The 16,389-nt window shown below is 46.6% G+C and overlaps 1 protein-coding gene across 3 annotated transcripts in view; it reads left to right on the forward strand.

Moving 5' to 3' along the window:
- Nucleotides 1–16,389, forward strand: part of ABCG4 (ATP binding cassette subfamily G member 4) — a 181,169-nt gene that overhangs the window by 74,185 nt on the left and 90,595 nt on the right. For all 3 annotated transcript variants that reach the window (XM_075328292.1, XM_075328293.1, XM_075328294.1), the window contains 3 exons: nt 11,077–11,209; nt 11,345–11,395; nt 11,508–11,653. In XM_075328292.1, the coding sequence (XP_075184407.1) occupies nt 11,077–11,209; nt 11,345–11,395; nt 11,508–11,653 (330 nt within the window). The remainder of the gene's footprint in view (nt 1–11,076; nt 11,210–11,344; nt 11,396–11,507; nt 11,654–16,389) is intronic.

Below are 16,389 nucleotides of genomic sequence, written 5' to 3' on the forward strand. Positions count from 1 at the left end.
GACTGTGAACTCCTCGGTGGGCGGAGCCAACCGCCTGGCCCACCCCCTGGTGTGGACATCAGCCCCTGGAGGAAGGCAACAAGGATTTCAGGTCTAGCTTAGATGTGCCTAACCGGGGTGCAGGGTGTGGTGATGTCATTACCTGTGACTCCTGGCTTGCCCAGGGCGTCACACATTAAATTATCAGGTTATTATGGAGAAAACCCTCAAAGACTTTGCCATCTACGATAAGAAGCCCCTATCCTGGTTTGGCAGTATAAATATTTTCAAGATGGACATATTGCCTAGATTTTTGTACGTTTTCCTGGTTTGGCTGTATAAATACTTTCAAGATGGACATATTGCCTAGATTTTTGTACGTCTGCCAGACAGCCCCCATTATTCCACTGGCGAGTTTCTTTAAGACCTTGAGATCTGCGTTACTCAAATTTGTTTGTGAAAGGGCCAAACCCAGGATTAAGCTTCAGAACTTATCTAGACCCGAGCAAATGGGGGGCTGGATCTTCCGAACCTCCGGATATACCACCAGGCAACGGGGTTGGTCATATTGTTTGACTGGCATTTTAAAACTAACACAAAACAGTGGTCGAAATTGGAAAAAGACTTATCATCAGTCCCCCTAAAGTATCTCCCCTGGATTGAGCAAAAAGATAAATTACAAATAGCCTGGTAAAAGCAGCAATGCAGATCTGGAATGGCATAAGAGCAAAATATCTACTAACCATTCCTCATAGCTCACTTACCCCCATATTCTCCAACCCTGAGTTCCCACCGGCACACCAGGTTGAGAAGTTTCTCTGCTGGCATAGCAGCTCAGACATTAGGATTGGGTACTTCTCGAAGGGCACCCGCATTCCCACTTTGGATGAGCTTCAAGCCACAGACCCCCCCCCACGAGATTATGTTAGTTTGAATATAGCCAGTTGCGGTCCTTTCTTGGGAGCTGGAAGGTGAGGGAGCGGCACACCTTGCTGGTGACACCCACGCCATTTGAAAATCTATTTTTTCAGAATTCCCCACCCTCTCACCTGATTTCTATGATATTCAGTTCTCTTAATCAGCAATTTAGACTCTCGGACCCCGACTTTGTTCAGAAATAGAAGGAGGAGTTGGGAACCACCCTTCCGGCGGAGGATACACAAAAAGCTTTTCTCTTTACACACAAAATGTCAGTAATGGGTTAGGCTCAGGAGCAAAATTATAAGATTCTGGCTCTGTGGTACTTATGTCCAACTAAAATTCACAGACTGTTCCCCTCTGTTTCAGACCTGTGCTAGCGTTGAGGTAATGGAAAGGGGACCATGTGCCACATTTGGTGGTAGTGTCACAAAATAATGTCTTTTTGGGACGCGGTATTTAAGGTCTATACTAAAATAACGGGAACTCGCATACACCCCTCTCCACAGGTGGCAATACTTTCTATATTTCCAGGTTCTATAGGAATGCAAAAGTGGGGCCTTCTCAGATTTTGCTTCACAGCAGCTAGAACAGTCATTCCAAGGTATTGGTGTAAGCCTGATACCTCACCCATGGAAGAATGGCTCAAAGAATTTTCGCATATAGATCTTATGGAGGAATTATCAGCTAAGGCCAATGATACCAAAGATGCCTATGTCAAGGTCTGTGTTCTGCCTTCGTCCACGTGTGAGCTGTGTGGACTCCGGCATACAGCTAACCTTCATCCACTGTTTCAATAAACAGACTGTGTTGCCTTTAAGTCTTTATTATTAAATGATGATGGATAGGTGGATGATCATAAGAAATGGATGATTGATTGGTAAAAACTATAACAAAAGATACAAATCTATATCAGTACAGGCATATCACAAATAACAGAATGACATACATAGTAGTACTGGTATTTACAGAATCTGCATAACATAGAGAGCAATGCATATGACTGAACACAACATTTACACTGCTGAAGCTGCCCTACACCTGCTCTGCATGTATCACAGCCTATGCAATCTGAGTAGATCCACTGCCACTTCACAGTGCCTACATAACAACTGTACACATATTCCAACACAAATATGTAGTCTAGTACAATGATTCCTACCGGGATCCATTAGTCAGGAGGAACGATTGAAGAAAAGGTACTGGAGCCAACCATAGCACCTCTGAATCCTATGGAGGCATCAAGACATCTGCGTCTCCAACTCAGTAAGGGAAGGGAAAAAGGGGCAGTCCAAGGAAGTATCTTTTCCTTAAAGCAACAGGCTCAAAACCACAGAAATACTGTAGAGAGGTATGAGGAAAACATAAGAAAGCCAACAGTGACCTCTTGTGGGCAACAAACGATATTACCCTTATCCTATTTAATGAATAGGAGACAGAACACTCCCCGCTTGGCGTTAACCAATGCCACTATTGGACTCCTGAGGGGATAACAACAACACAAGTTCAGTGACTGGTCTGGTGAACAGTTTGTTCTCTCCGAGCTTGCTCACTCTGACCTCTACCTTGCGTACTCTCCCATCCTTGCTGGGAAAGGGTTTGGTGACTAGGCCGAGTGGCCACTCATTTCGGTGTGATTGACTGTCCTTTACAAGTACCACATCGCCAAGTCTGATGTTTGGATGGTCTTTCTGCCATTTTGTTCTGGTTTGCAGAGTGGAGAGATATTGTTTCCTCCATCTGTCCCAAAAGGCATTGGACACGTTTTGTACTTGCCTCCATTGTCTTCTGTAGAGGTCTTTCTCGGTGAATTCTCCAGGTGGAGCTCCTGGGACACAGGTTTTCTGTGTAAGTAACATGGCAGGAGTAAGAACTGTTGAGTCTCCAGAATCTCCAGAAAGAGCTGTCAATGGCCTAGCATTCATGATAGCTGTAACTTCGGCCAAGAACGTAGTCAAGCTTTCGTGGGTAAGTCTGGTGTTTGCTTGCAAGAGGATAGAATCTAGAATCTTGCGTGCAATTCCTATCATTCTTTCCCAGGTGCCTCCCATGTGCGAAGAGTGTGGCGGGTTGAAGGTCCAGGTGCATCCTTGCTCACCTAGGTACCTCTCTACATTTTTAATGTCTAGATTGGAAGGGATTTGGAGTTCTCTTGCTGCTCCAATAAAGTTCGTGCCTCTATCAGAACGAATGTGCTTCACAGGGCCTCTGATAGCGATGAAGCGTCGAAGTGCATTTATGAAACTTGAAGTGTCCATAGATTCTATTACTTCGATATGAACAGCTCTGACAGACAAACAGGTGAATAGAACTGCCCAACACTTTGCTTCGGCATGGACCTTCCTAGTGCGTCTTGTAGCTACGGACCAGGGGCCGAACACATCCAGTCCAACGTTGGTGAAAGGGGGTTCAGTACTGAGCCTGTCAGGTGGAAGATTAGCCATCTTCTGGTTTTGAAACATGCCACGAAGTTTGCGACACGTAACGCAGTTGAAGATGAGTTTGCTCACGCTTCTCTTCGCTCCGACTATCCATAGTCCAGCCGTTCGTAGACTCCCTTCGGTAAACAAACGACCTTGATGTCTCACCAAGATGTGATGATGTTGAATAAGCAAGGTTGTGACATGATGACGTCCGGGAATTATTACCGGGTGTTTCTCTGAGACTTCTACCTTAGCTTCTTGAATGCGGCCACCTATTCTCAGCAGCCCATCTTTGTCAATGAACGGGTCGAGTTTCCTCAACGCACTGTCTCTTGGAATGGGTAGTCCTTTGTCGAGATTGTCTATCTCCTTGTTGTAGGCTTCATTTTGTACAACATGGAGTATTGTAATCTTGGCTTTCTCTAGGTTGGGAGCAGTAAACGCATGCTTGCAGTGATGCCAACCTTTACTGCATCTCTGATTTGTTGGTAGTTCGGACTTGTAAAACTGAGTCACGTGTAGTAAAAAAGCGATGGCTCTAACAAGTGAGTTCCAGGTTGAGAATCTACTGAACCGATGAGATCCGAGGTGACGTCCTGAAACCACTGTATGAAGAGCTGACACTTGAGGACGAAGGTCTTCATCGACATCTGGATCCACCAGTTCGAATGTATCGGGCCTGCTGATGTAGGATGTTGTTCGGTACAGGAAGGCAGGGCCTGTGAACCATGTAGTGTCCTTAAGGTGACTTGGTGCAACGGATCTAGTCGCATGGTCGGCGGGATTGTGATGAGTAGATACGTAATGCCACTGATCAGGGCGAGTTGATCTTCTTATTCTCAATACCCGGTTGCTGACGTAGACATAGAAGCGTCGTGTTTCGTTGCAGATGTATCCTAGTACCACCTTGCTGTCAGTGTAGAACTCTGCATCTTTGATCTCCTGATTCATTCCATCTGAGATAAGTTCAGCCAGCTCTACTGCAAGGACGGCAGCACAGAGTTCCAGCCTAGGTATCGTGTGTTCACGGAGTGGCGCCAGTTTTGTCCGACTCATGACGAACCCAATATGGATCTGTTCATTCACATCAGTGGTTTTAAGGTATACTACCGCTGCGATTGCTTTGACTGATGCATCGCAGAAGATACAAAGTCTTTGAGATTTGACTTCGGTGGATGGCACAGGAGCGTATGGTCGGTTCACATGAAGATCGGTCAAGGCCTCGAGAGAGTTCCTCCACTCTGCCCACAGGTCTGCTTTTTCTGCCGGAAGTGGATCATCCCAATCAGATGTCTCTTGGGTGAAGTCTCTTAGCATCATTTTACCTTGGACGGTAACTGGAGCTACGAATCCCAGAGGATCGTACAAACTATTCACAAAGGAAAGGACACCTCTACGTGTGAAGGACTTTTCTTCTTTGTTGATCTGAAAGGTGAAGGCATCTGTCTTCAAGACCCAAAGTAGTCCTAGGCTCCGTTGCATGGGAAGAGAGTCGATGCTCAGGTCTATGCCCTTCAGATCACTGGAATAGTCTTGAGAGGGAAAGGCTTCCATCAGTTCTCGGCTATTGGATGCAATCTTATGCAACCTTAAGTTGGACTGAGCGAGCATTTCTTGAGCTCTTTTTAGAAGACTGATTGCTGCCTCGTTTGTGGGTGTGGATTTTAAGCAGTCGCCTACGTAGAAATCCTTTTCCACAAAGGATCTAACATCCGACCCGTACTTCTCTTCACCTACTTTGGCGGAATTCCTGAGACCGTAGATAGCCACGGCAGGGGAAGGACTGTTCCCGAAGATATGTACCCTCATCCGGTACTCTATGATGTCTTTATCTGGGTCGTTGTCACGGTACCAGAAGAACCTCAGGTAGTTTCTGTGTTCCTTTTTGACGAGAAAGCAGTGGAACATCTGTTGGATGTCAGCCATAAATGCCACCGTATCTCTGCGGAAACAGAGTAGAACTTCTAAGAGTCTGTTGTTGAGGTCTGGGCCAGATAGTAGGACATCATTCAACGAGACGTCTTCGCACTTGGCACTTGAGTCGAACACCACTCTTATTTGGCCTGGCTTTTTAGGATGGTACACTCTGAAGATGGGTAAGTACCAGCGTTCCTCAGAGTCTCGTAGTGTAGGTGCGATCTCTGCATGGTTATTTTGGAATATCTTCTCCATGAAGGTAAAGAAATGTTCTCTCACCTCGGGAGACTTCTTGAGCTTGTGTCTGAGGGAGACAAATCGACTGTAGACCTGTTCCCTGTTGTTGGGTAGGCGTTGTCTCCGTGGTCGGAATGGTAAGGGTGCCACCCAGCTGTTCGACTTGTCTTTGGTTATTTCTTGGTCCATGATATCCAAGAACATCCTGTCTTCTATGGACATTGCTGTTTTGTTGTCCTCTTTGGTCCTGTGGAAGACTGTACAGCCTATGTGGTCTTGTTCGCCCTCACAAGCGTGGTCTTCGTTGGAAGGAACTGCGAAAGGACATGGCAGAGGAGTACTGCTTGGTAATTCCTTTACCAACAGACTGTTGTGACATGGTCGGAAGAAAGACGGACGTCCATTTTCTAGTGTGTTGGTGAGCATACTGTTGACTGAGGCTGGCTTGTGTGCTCCTCCTAGACAGACATCTCCTATTACGACCCATCCTAGGTCAAGTCTCTGCGCATATGGAGCGTTCTGGGAGCCGTTAATGGACTCTCTAGCCTTATGCACACGTAGCATGTCTCTTCCAAGGAGTAAGGCTATTGGAGCTTCTGAGTCCAGTTCTGGAATCAGGTGAGCTATACGCTTCAGATGGGGGTGATGAGCTGCTACCTCTGGTGAAGGTATCTCGGACCTGTTGTCAGGAATCTGGTTGCACTCCAGTATGGTAGGTAATGATAGGCAGGTCTGGCCATCTATGGATTCCACCTTGTACCCGCTTGCCTTCCTCCCCGCCGTCTCAACGGTACCTGAACATGTCTTCAAGGAGTAGGGAGAACCGGGGCCTGCAATGTTGAAACTGCTGAAGAAGATGGACTTGGCAAGAGACCTGTTGCTCTGATCGTCCAAGATCGCATAGATCTTAATTGCTTTGTCCCTGCGGCCTGCTGGGTAGACTCTGACAAGGCAGATTTTTGAACAAGACCTTCCTCCTGTGAGTCCTTTACAGATCTCCGTACATTGAGAGGTAACCACCGTGGTGTCTTCATCAGTGTTCTTCTGTTTTCCAACGTGTTCTTCTGCTTGCGGCAACGCTCGTGTAGGTGGTCCAGGGTGTAAGGCTGTATTGTGATCCGTGCTGTCACATTCCGCACATTTCACGCTAGCTTCGCAGTTCCTGGCCATGTGCGATGTTGCAGCACAGCATTTGAAGCAGATGTTGTGTTCCTTGAGGAAGCCTTTGCGATCCTCTAGAGACTTCTCCCTGAAGGCTCTGCATTTTAGTAGAGGATGTGGTTTCCGGTGTAGAGGACACTGTTTACTGATATCCTGGGGTTTGTTCTCTTCTGGAGGATGCTTACTCTCTTTGTGAGCAGGACCTGAGGAGACAATGTTAGTTTTGTGGACCGCCACGGGTGTCCTACTGGGTTTGACACCGGGGGCGGTGGTACATGACAGAGTAAAATCAAAACTAGGGTCATTTCTGATTTTAGCTTGCTGAGCTACAAAATCTACAAATACAACAAAAGGAGGAAATGGCACGTTATGTGTTTGCTTATACCGTGAACCGTGTGAGACCCACTTTTCTTGTAGATTGTAAGGAAGTTTTTGCACTATCGGATTGACACCCCTAGCAGTATCCAAGAATGCCAATCCGGGCAAATCTCCTTCCTCTTGGGCAACCCGTAACTCTACTAACAGATCACTTAGCTCTCTTAACCTTTGAAAGCCTTTGGGTCCTATCTTAGGGAAGTCATCAATTCTTTTAAACAGAGCATTTTCAATAACTTCTATGGACCCATAGCATTCATCAAGTCTCTTCCACACCAAGTGTAGACCTTTGGGTGGGTTTTTAATGTTAATGTCTCTTAGTCTTTTGGCGTGTTCTACCGATTCACTACCAAGCCATTTTACCAGGAGGTCTAACTCCTCACTACAAGAAAGGTCCAAACCTCTTATGGTGTTCTGGAACGAGGCTCGCCACGACCTATAATTCTCGGCACGATCATTGAACTTTACAAGTCCTTTTGTGACCAGATCTCGACGAGCAAAGAACTTTGCAAAGTCCATGGTGGCTTGGTCAGTGCTGGTGCGAGCCGATGTATGGTCGTGTCTATTGTGTGGTGTATCACCATACCTGTAGGGTGTTTCCGCCTTCGGAAAGTCAGCATAGTACCTCCCCGGAGAGAAAGGTGTCTCTTTATGGTAAAATGGTGGTTGTACCTTCCGCCCTGTGGAATAGTAGTTTTGGTGAACCTCCTCGTGCTGTACACTCTCTTGCTTGAAGCGGTGTAATTCAAGGTTGGATGGCTGGCCGTCTGCGTAGTCTGTTTGGTGAAGCACATCTGAGCTGTCATCTATCCTGGAGTATTGGTAGATGTATTCTGCGACGCGCTGTGCTGGATCCTGCTGGTTTAGGTCCGGCCCAAGAACATTGCTACGTCTTCCTTCGGGTTGCTCTGCCGCTTCCAGGAACTCGGCCTTGGCTATTGCGGCCGCTGTCTCCTTTTCTACGGCAAGTCTTTCTAAAGTCAGTTGCAGACGTGCATTCTCTGCTTCTTGCTCCGCTTGCAGACGTGCACTCTCTGTCTGCTTTAGTTTGAGTTGCATTTCCTGTTCGGCGAAGGAGGACCTCACTTTAGCTGCTTCGGCCTCAGCGCGGGCGACGGCAGCAAGCTCCCTAATTGAGGACTTAGTAGAGCTTGCCCGTGACCTTGTCTTCAGGGAAGACGCTCGGCTGACAGACATTGTGCACTTGGCTGCAGACTATTTTAGCGGGAAACAGAGTCTATTTGCGGACGGCCTTCCACGTGGTGGGAGTGGAATGGTGGTTTCTGGCGTACTGCGGTCTAGTCACTGCGGCTGTATGGTGGCTGCTGCGACATCCATATGCGGTGCAGCGTGGATGTTAGCGGTCCCGTACTACAGCCTGCGACCGGCTATCTTTACTGGAGCTGGACTGCGCTCTTGTTCTATGTAGCTGTATGGCGGCTGCTGTAATACCCGTGTGCCGTGTAGCGTGGGTGTTAGCTGTCCCGTACAGTTCGTACAATCGCTGCCTGCGACCAGCAGCCCGTTTTTACTGTTCTGCCTTCGTCCACGTGTGAGCTGTGTGGACTCCGGCATACAGCTAACCTTCATCCACTGTTTCAATAAACAGACTGTGTTGCCTTTAAGTCTTTATTATTAAATGATGATGGATAGGTGGATGATCATAAGAAATGGATGATTGATTGGTAAAAACTATAACAAAAGATACAAATCTATATCAGTACAGGCATATCACAAATAACAGAATGACATACATAGTAGTACTGGTATTTACAGAATCTGCATAACATAGAGAGCAATGCATATGACTGAACACAACATTTACACTGCTGAAGCTGCCCTACACCTGCTCTGCATGTATCACAGCCTATGCAATCTGAGTAGATCCACTGCCACTTCACAGTGCCTACATAACAACTGTACACATATTCCAACACAAATATGTAGTCTAGTACAATGATTCCTACCGGGATCCATTAGTCAGGAGGAACGATTGAAGAAAAGCTACTGGAGCCAACCATAGCACCTCTGAATCCTATGGAGGCATCAAGACATCTGCGTCTCCAACTCAGTAAGGGAAGGGAAAAAGGGGCAGTCCAAGGAAGTATCTTTTCCTTAAAGCAACAGGCTCAAAACCACAGAAATACTGTAGAGAGGTATGAGGAAAACATAAGAAAGCCAACAGTGACCTCTTGTGGGCAACAAACGATATTACCCTTATCCTATTTAATGAATAGGAGACAGAACAGTCTGGCAGCCCTGGATTCTTTTTAAAGAGTCCCCAGACTTTTGGATGTTACTCGCATGAGTCCGGTCCCCCTTTCGCCTGCAGGTAACTATCCACCTACTTAATTAAATGCAGTCTTTTCTCTCTGTCTTTCATTCTCTATACTCATTCAATTAATTATCAACACTTTTGGTTTCTACTCTATGAACCGTCTTTTGTCTTATGTCACTTGTCCTTCGATCCTGCTCTATGCCGTTGTTTCCCCCCTGTCCCCATGCCCTTCTTCCCCTTCTCTCCTCCTGACTCCCCCATCTTTGTGGTGCCAGGGAGGAATAGGAATAGCTCTGTATTGATAACGGGGGGAACCTTGTTAAGTAACACTAAAGACTCTCCTACGGTCTGGAAAAGTAGACCTCATAGTGGCTTCAAAGTTTTTTGCTGCTGCACCATTGCAGTGCATATTCATATGCACTTACTCTTCATCTGAAATTGTAGTTGATTGTAGTTGTTATGTACCTGCAAGCTTCATGTATTGCATCGCTATGTTGAATATCAGTGCCTGTACGTGTTATACTCCATAAGACCCTGCGTGGTTCAGTCTTCCCTACCCCTTTCTTTGTTTTTCTCTGCTGTATAGCCTGCTTTACACGCTGCAATGTATCTTACAATGTGTCGGCGGGGTCACGTCGTAAGTGACGCACATCCGGCATCGTAAGGTACATTGAAGTGTGTGACAGGTACGTTTGATTGCGATTGAACGGTAAAACGTTCATCGCACGCACGTCGTTCATTCCTCATGAATTGAACGTCAGGTTGTTCATCGTACCCGGGGTAGCACACATCGCAGTGTGTGACACCCCAGGAACGATTAACAGATCTTACCTGCGTCCTGCGGCTCCCGGCCAGCAATGCGGAAGGAAGGAGGTGGGCGGGATCTTTACGTCCCGCTCAGCTCCGCCCCTCCGCTTCTATTGGCCGGCTGTCGCGTGACGTTGCCGTGACGCCGAACGTCCCTCCCACTCCAGGAAGTGGACGTTCACCGCCCACAGCGAGGTCGTATGGACGGGTTAGTACGTGTGACGGGGGTTAATCATTTGTGCGGGACATTCAACAAATTGAACGTGCCGCACATATGATGGGGGCGGTTACAATCGCATACGATATCGTATGCTGGATCGTAAGGTGTAAAGCAGGCTTATGTTTGAAAACAATAAAAATAGGAGTAAAATACGCTGTGTAAGAGCTTTCTGAATAACACTTACAAAACCTAATGCAAAACACAAAATTATTGAAGATATATAGATATATAAATTGCTTAAATGATAATCAATACAAGATATAAAATATTGACCATAACAGGAGGAACGGTTTTGTTTGTCACTCTCTTCAGTATGGCAATGGGTACAAAGCAATCTCCACTCGTTTGTTTTACCTACCTTGTGTTGTGTTATTGTAGAGCCATGACTATCATCTTGCTAGCCCGCACTAGCCAGAGTAAGTTTAGGGTCAGTGGGGGCTTGGGCGCATGGGAGTAGGGAGTGCAGGGATTAGCCTCAGTTGAGTGCTAGGAGGTAACCCCGAACCACTCTCTCTAGTATGAGGGTCAACCATTGCATTGGTTTCCTGGTGTACCCTGTATGTTGCGTTGCTCGCCGGTGGTCCTCCCCTTTCCCGGCTTGACATTACCCAGGTGTTCCCGTTGTGTTGCGTTGCTCGCCGGGAGTCCTGCCATGACCAGGAGTGACCTCTGCTGTCATATCATGTTAGATAGGGATGTTAGTAAAACTGTTCTTAAACATATCAGAATTACCACATTCAGCCCCAACTTTCTTTAAACAGGGACAGTGGAATGACTGGTGAGATTCTGGTAAATGGGAAACAGAGGGAGCTACGAACATTCCGAAAAATGTCATGTTATATCATGCAGGACGACATGCTACTGCCACACTTGACTGTCAAGGAAGCCATGATGGTGAGAACATAGCTAATCACTTAAATAAGATTATCTTCGTTCCTTTGCACTTCTTAGGACATCACCAACCATAGTTATTGTATAGAGATGGTTTTAGAATTTCAGACTCACACCGTTATATTACTCCCAACGTAGGTCTCTGCCAACCTGAAACTCAATGAGAAAATGGATGTGAAGAGAAAACTGGTGAGCCTTTCTTCAGAGCATCTAGTACATACTGTGTAAATAGTTCCATCAGTTTTTCTCCACTCTGGAAAGTTCTGTTATTAGATATTCAGGGCTTTGTTTTTTTTCACAGGTGAATGAGATCTTGACAGCACTGGGTCTCCTTGAATGCGCTGGAACTCGTACACTGAGCCTCTCTGGGGGTCAGCGGAAGCGTTTAGCTATTGCTTTGGAACTAGTCAATAACCCACCTGTCATGTTCTTTGATGAACCTACTAGGTAACAGACATACCATAATTTATTGTAGTATTTCTGAGATAAATGATGTAAAGCTATTTATTTTGTTACTTCATGAACCAATCTTAGTGGGATCTTTTGAAACCTTTTAAATGTTCTAAATTTCTAACCATGGACATTGGTGAAGAATTGGCTAAAAAAGAGGAAATCAAGAGTTGTAAATGGTACATTTTCTAAATGGATGTAGTCAGCAGTGGGGACTCAAGGATCTGTGCTAGGACCGATTAGTTTTAATCTCTTTACTAATCCCATCCACAAGATCATTAATAAAGTATTGGTCTTAATTTAGGGCACCAAACTATGTAGGATACTAAAAATTTACCTTGACTGTACAATATTACAAAAAGATCTGGTTAAGCTATCGGAATGGGCAGACAGGAATAATAATGTCAGGGTTTCTCCCAGTCAGCAGTTCAGGTTTCATAGCAAGGCACAGTATTCTTCACATTCACTGGTTTCTTCCCCCAACTCCCAGACTGCTCAGACTATTACCAACGGACCAGCATTAAACTGATTTTTTCCCTTAGTCAGTAGCAGACTATTCAGCTTCCAAGCTGACCATTGAAGTCTCCATATTGACTAAAGGTCCAGTCACACTAAGCAACTTACCAGCGATCCCAACAACGATAGGGATCGCTGGTAAGTTGCTAAAAGGTTGCTGGTGAGATGTCACACTGCGACGCTCCAGCGATCCCACCAGCAACCTGACCTGGCAGGGATCGCTGGAGCATAGCTACACAAGTTGCTGGTGAGCTCACCAGCAACCAGTGACAAGCCCCCAGCGCAGCGTGGAAGATGCTGCGCTTGGTAACTAAGGTAAATATCGGGTAACCAACCCGATATTTACCTTGGTTACCACCGCACGGAGCTACACGTGCAGAGAGCAGGGAGCAGCGCACACTGAGCGCTGGCTCCCTGCTCTCCTAGTTACAGCACACATCGGGTTAATTACCCGATGTGTGCTGCAGCTAAATGTGCACACAGCAGGGAGCAGCGCACAATGCTTAGCGCTGGCTCCTTGCTCTCCTAGTTACAGCACACATCGGGTTAATTAACCCGATGTGTGCTGCAGCTAAATGTGCACAGAGCAGGGAGCAGCGCACAATGCTTAGCGCTGGCTTCTTGCTCTCCTAGTTACAGCACACATCGGGTTAATTAACCCGATGTGTGCTGCAGCTACATGTGCACAGAGCAGGAGCCGGCACTGACAGTGAGAGCGGAGAAGGCTGGTAACAAAGGTAAATATCGGGTAACCAAGGACAGGGCTTCTTGGTTACCCGATGTTTACATTGGTTACCAGCCTCCGCAGAAGCCGGCTCCTGCTGCCTGCACATTTAGTTGTTGCTGTCTCGCTGTCACACACAGCGATCTGTGCTTCACAGCGGGACAGCAACAACTAAAAAATGGCCCAGGACATTCAGCAACAACCAACGACCTCACAGCAGGGGCCAGGTTGTTGCTGGATGTCACACTAAGCAACATCGCTAGCAACGTCACAAAAGTTGTTTGTTAGCAGCGATGTTGCTAGCGATGTTGCTTAGTGTGACGGGGCCTTAACTCTGTCTCAGCTGCCACTTGCAGCTACCGCTCAGGAAGAGAACACTCTCTCACTGCGCAGCCCCCCTTCAGGTGAACACATGTTTGGTTCTATACAAAACACTTCAGGTGCATACCCAATTAGTGTATGCAGAAAAAGGATTTAACAATCACCACCCTGGCTTTGCTACATAACTGCATAGCTAGGATTTATCCCTCACTTCTTTGGCTTTGCTAGAATATATGTGGCACCCCAGTGGTCATGGGAGCCACAGTAGTGTTGTTCTCCCCACCAGGCAGCAATGCTATGCCTGGAAGCAGCGGGGAAATCTCCATGTCAGGTGCAATCACACACAACACTTCCTAACTAAGGCCAGAAGGGGGAACTCAAGTCCTGGTTGGGACAAGCTTCCCTGTGCATTTTGGGCTGGGTAGGGGTTAGACAGGGACACAGGAAGAGGGATCTCAGAACTCAAGTAGCAGGGAAAGAGAACGGTCGCTGTTAGAGAGCTGTCTGCAAGCTTTCCAGTACTGAGCGCTGAATCAGGACACCGAGGTCCTCGACTGTCGGGTGCTAACAGCCCAGCAGTAAACCCGGAGGGCAGGAAATCCACAACTCCTGGCCCATCAGAGACTCCCAAGGCGAAGTAGCACCATAGAGCCCGGGGCCGCATAAATACAAGCGGGCCCATATATCTGGCTCGCGCTGCCCGCCACAAGGGGCAAGGAATATGGCATCTAAGAAAGGGGACGCTGTGCTGCTTTAGGCCACATTGACCCAATCTCAGAACACTAAGGAAGGCCTCCAACCCACCTGGCAAGGAGCAATCCACGCTACCAGACTCACCGGACCACTGTAACTGCAGGACCATAACAACTGACCAGTAAAAGGTAAAATAAACTACATGTTGTCCAGTTAAGGGTACTTTACACGCTGCGACATCGCTAGCGATGTTTTTGGGGGTGATTTACTCACTTTAAACTAATTAAAATGTCTACTTCTTTAAATTGAATTGAGACATACAATGAAGGGGCATATGTCGCACTCCTGAGGCTTCAGTCACTATAGGGTACTGCACCTCACCAGAGATGCAGTATTTATCTCGGATACGGAGGAGGTCATCGCTGGTAAAACCACCACAATCCCCCAAACACGCAGTTAGATGCCCTCTCACTGGGACTGGGCTAGGGTAGAGACATTGGAGGGTGGCCATCACTAATGTAGTGGACCCTCTGCTCACTAGTTCAGGAACCTGGGGGGCAGGAGCTAGACACCGGGGAGCAAGGCAACACAGACACACTTACAAGGAGTCTAGTGCAGGACAGGAAATGAGTGAGATGCAGGAGGACAAGAATGCTGAGGGGAGAGCTGATAGCTCCCTCAGGACCGGCGCCAACCTCAGGGTGTGGAGCCCTAGGCTGGTGGGCACATCAAGTTCAGCCAGCAGAATCCTTCATTAGAGTGGACTACTACTACTCCCCATATCCTCCCCGGGGCCTGAGCTCTGCCTGTGGAGAGCTGTACCATCTGACCTGCGTTATCATCCGCCCCGGAGAAGGCCTCCCACAGCAGCGGCTAATACCTGGCTGCGTACCACAGGTGGTGTCACGAATAGCTATTACTCCCCATCATCTTCCCCATCTCTCCATCTTTATTGACACCGACGGGGTCATGAAATTGTGCCAGGCTGCTGTGACATCCCCAAACCGGCCCGGTGACGGGTAGCCCTCCCCCCAAGAACCCGTGGGTGCGTCACATAAACTTCTCAGTTTTTATGAAAAATGAGCATATATTGAGGAGACATTACTAACAACTACAGTCCCTGACAGAGGTCCTGTCACTTATCCATATGTAAATCAAAGCTTATAACCTGACTTTAAATTCATCCATTGGTTTTATAAATTACTCTTTTGAAAGCTAAAACCCCCCAAATTTGGTTTAGGTTATGAAAATAAAGTTGCTGCAAAGCTGAAATATTGATCATTTAATGAACACAGAAAGGTCAGATTTTGGCAAGAGAAAACTTTTGTCCCCCACAGAAAGTAATGTGAAATTCAAACAAATAATTAACTTCTAATACAAAGATATGTTGCATAACATTGGTGAATGAAGGTGTGGTGCTATTAGAGCCATATTTAATATTTTTTGTGACTTCCATGAGCTTGAAGGACTGCATCCATGCGGTTGAACAATGATTCATACAATTTATTGATGAAGTCATCAGGAATAGCAAAAAACACAGTCTTACATGCCTCCCAGAGTTCATCTAGATTCTTTGGTTTTGTCTTCCAAGCTTCCTCTTTCATCCTACCCGAAACATGCTCAATGATGTTCATGTCTGGTGATGGGCTCCAGCAGGTCTCCTGCTGTATTTGTGGCAGCTGTGGTGTAATTCAACTGAAGATTCATCAGAGAAATCCACCTTCTGCCACTTTTCCAGCGTCCATCTGTTTAGCAGGCTGTGGGACTTGGCAAATGCCACACGGTTTTTTAATTGCCTTTTGTTTAGTGCTGGCTTCTGGGTACTGATTCAACCATGGAGGCCATTTCGAGACAGAATCCTACAAACTGTTCTAGTTGACACAGAGACTAGAGGTGACCAGGCCTGTTGGAGCTCTGCTGCAGTGGAAGAGGGCCTGGCTTTCTAACCAACAAATGTTCCCCCTGAGCAGTTTTCTTGCGGAGTTTGTCAGACCTGGGCTTGTCAAAAACATCTCCAGACTCTTCATATCTTTTTTAATTCTTTGTACTTGACGCTGAGACACAATAAAGGTGCCAGCCACCTCTAAAGTGGATCTGTTCTTCAGCCTCTTGATAAGCAAGGCTTTGGCCACAGGGTGGATTTTTGGCATGTTGTCAGAGGTCAAGTTGCACTTCAACTGAACGTCTGGGGTGCTGGGTTTCTTTATATACATACACACTAATTAACCGATCATTTAGTGAGCATAGGTGAGGATGTAAACTAGGATTGGGTGCATTATATGACAAGGTGACAAAACTTTTGTCTTGCCAAAATCTGACCTTTCTGTGTTCATTAAATGATCAATATTTCAGCTTTGCAGCAACTTTATTTTCATAACCTAAACCAATTTGGGAGTGTTTCAGCTTTCAAAAGATTAATTTGTGAAACCAATGGATGAATTTAAAGTCAGGTTATAAGCTTTTATTTTCATAACATGGA

Source organism: Anomaloglossus baeobatrachus, chromosome 11 (genome assembly GCF_048569485.1).
Source record: "Anomaloglossus baeobatrachus isolate aAnoBae1 chromosome 11, aAnoBae1.hap1, whole genome shotgun sequence".
NCBI classification, from domain to species: domain Eukaryota; kingdom Metazoa; phylum Chordata; class Amphibia; order Anura; family Aromobatidae; genus Anomaloglossus; species Anomaloglossus baeobatrachus.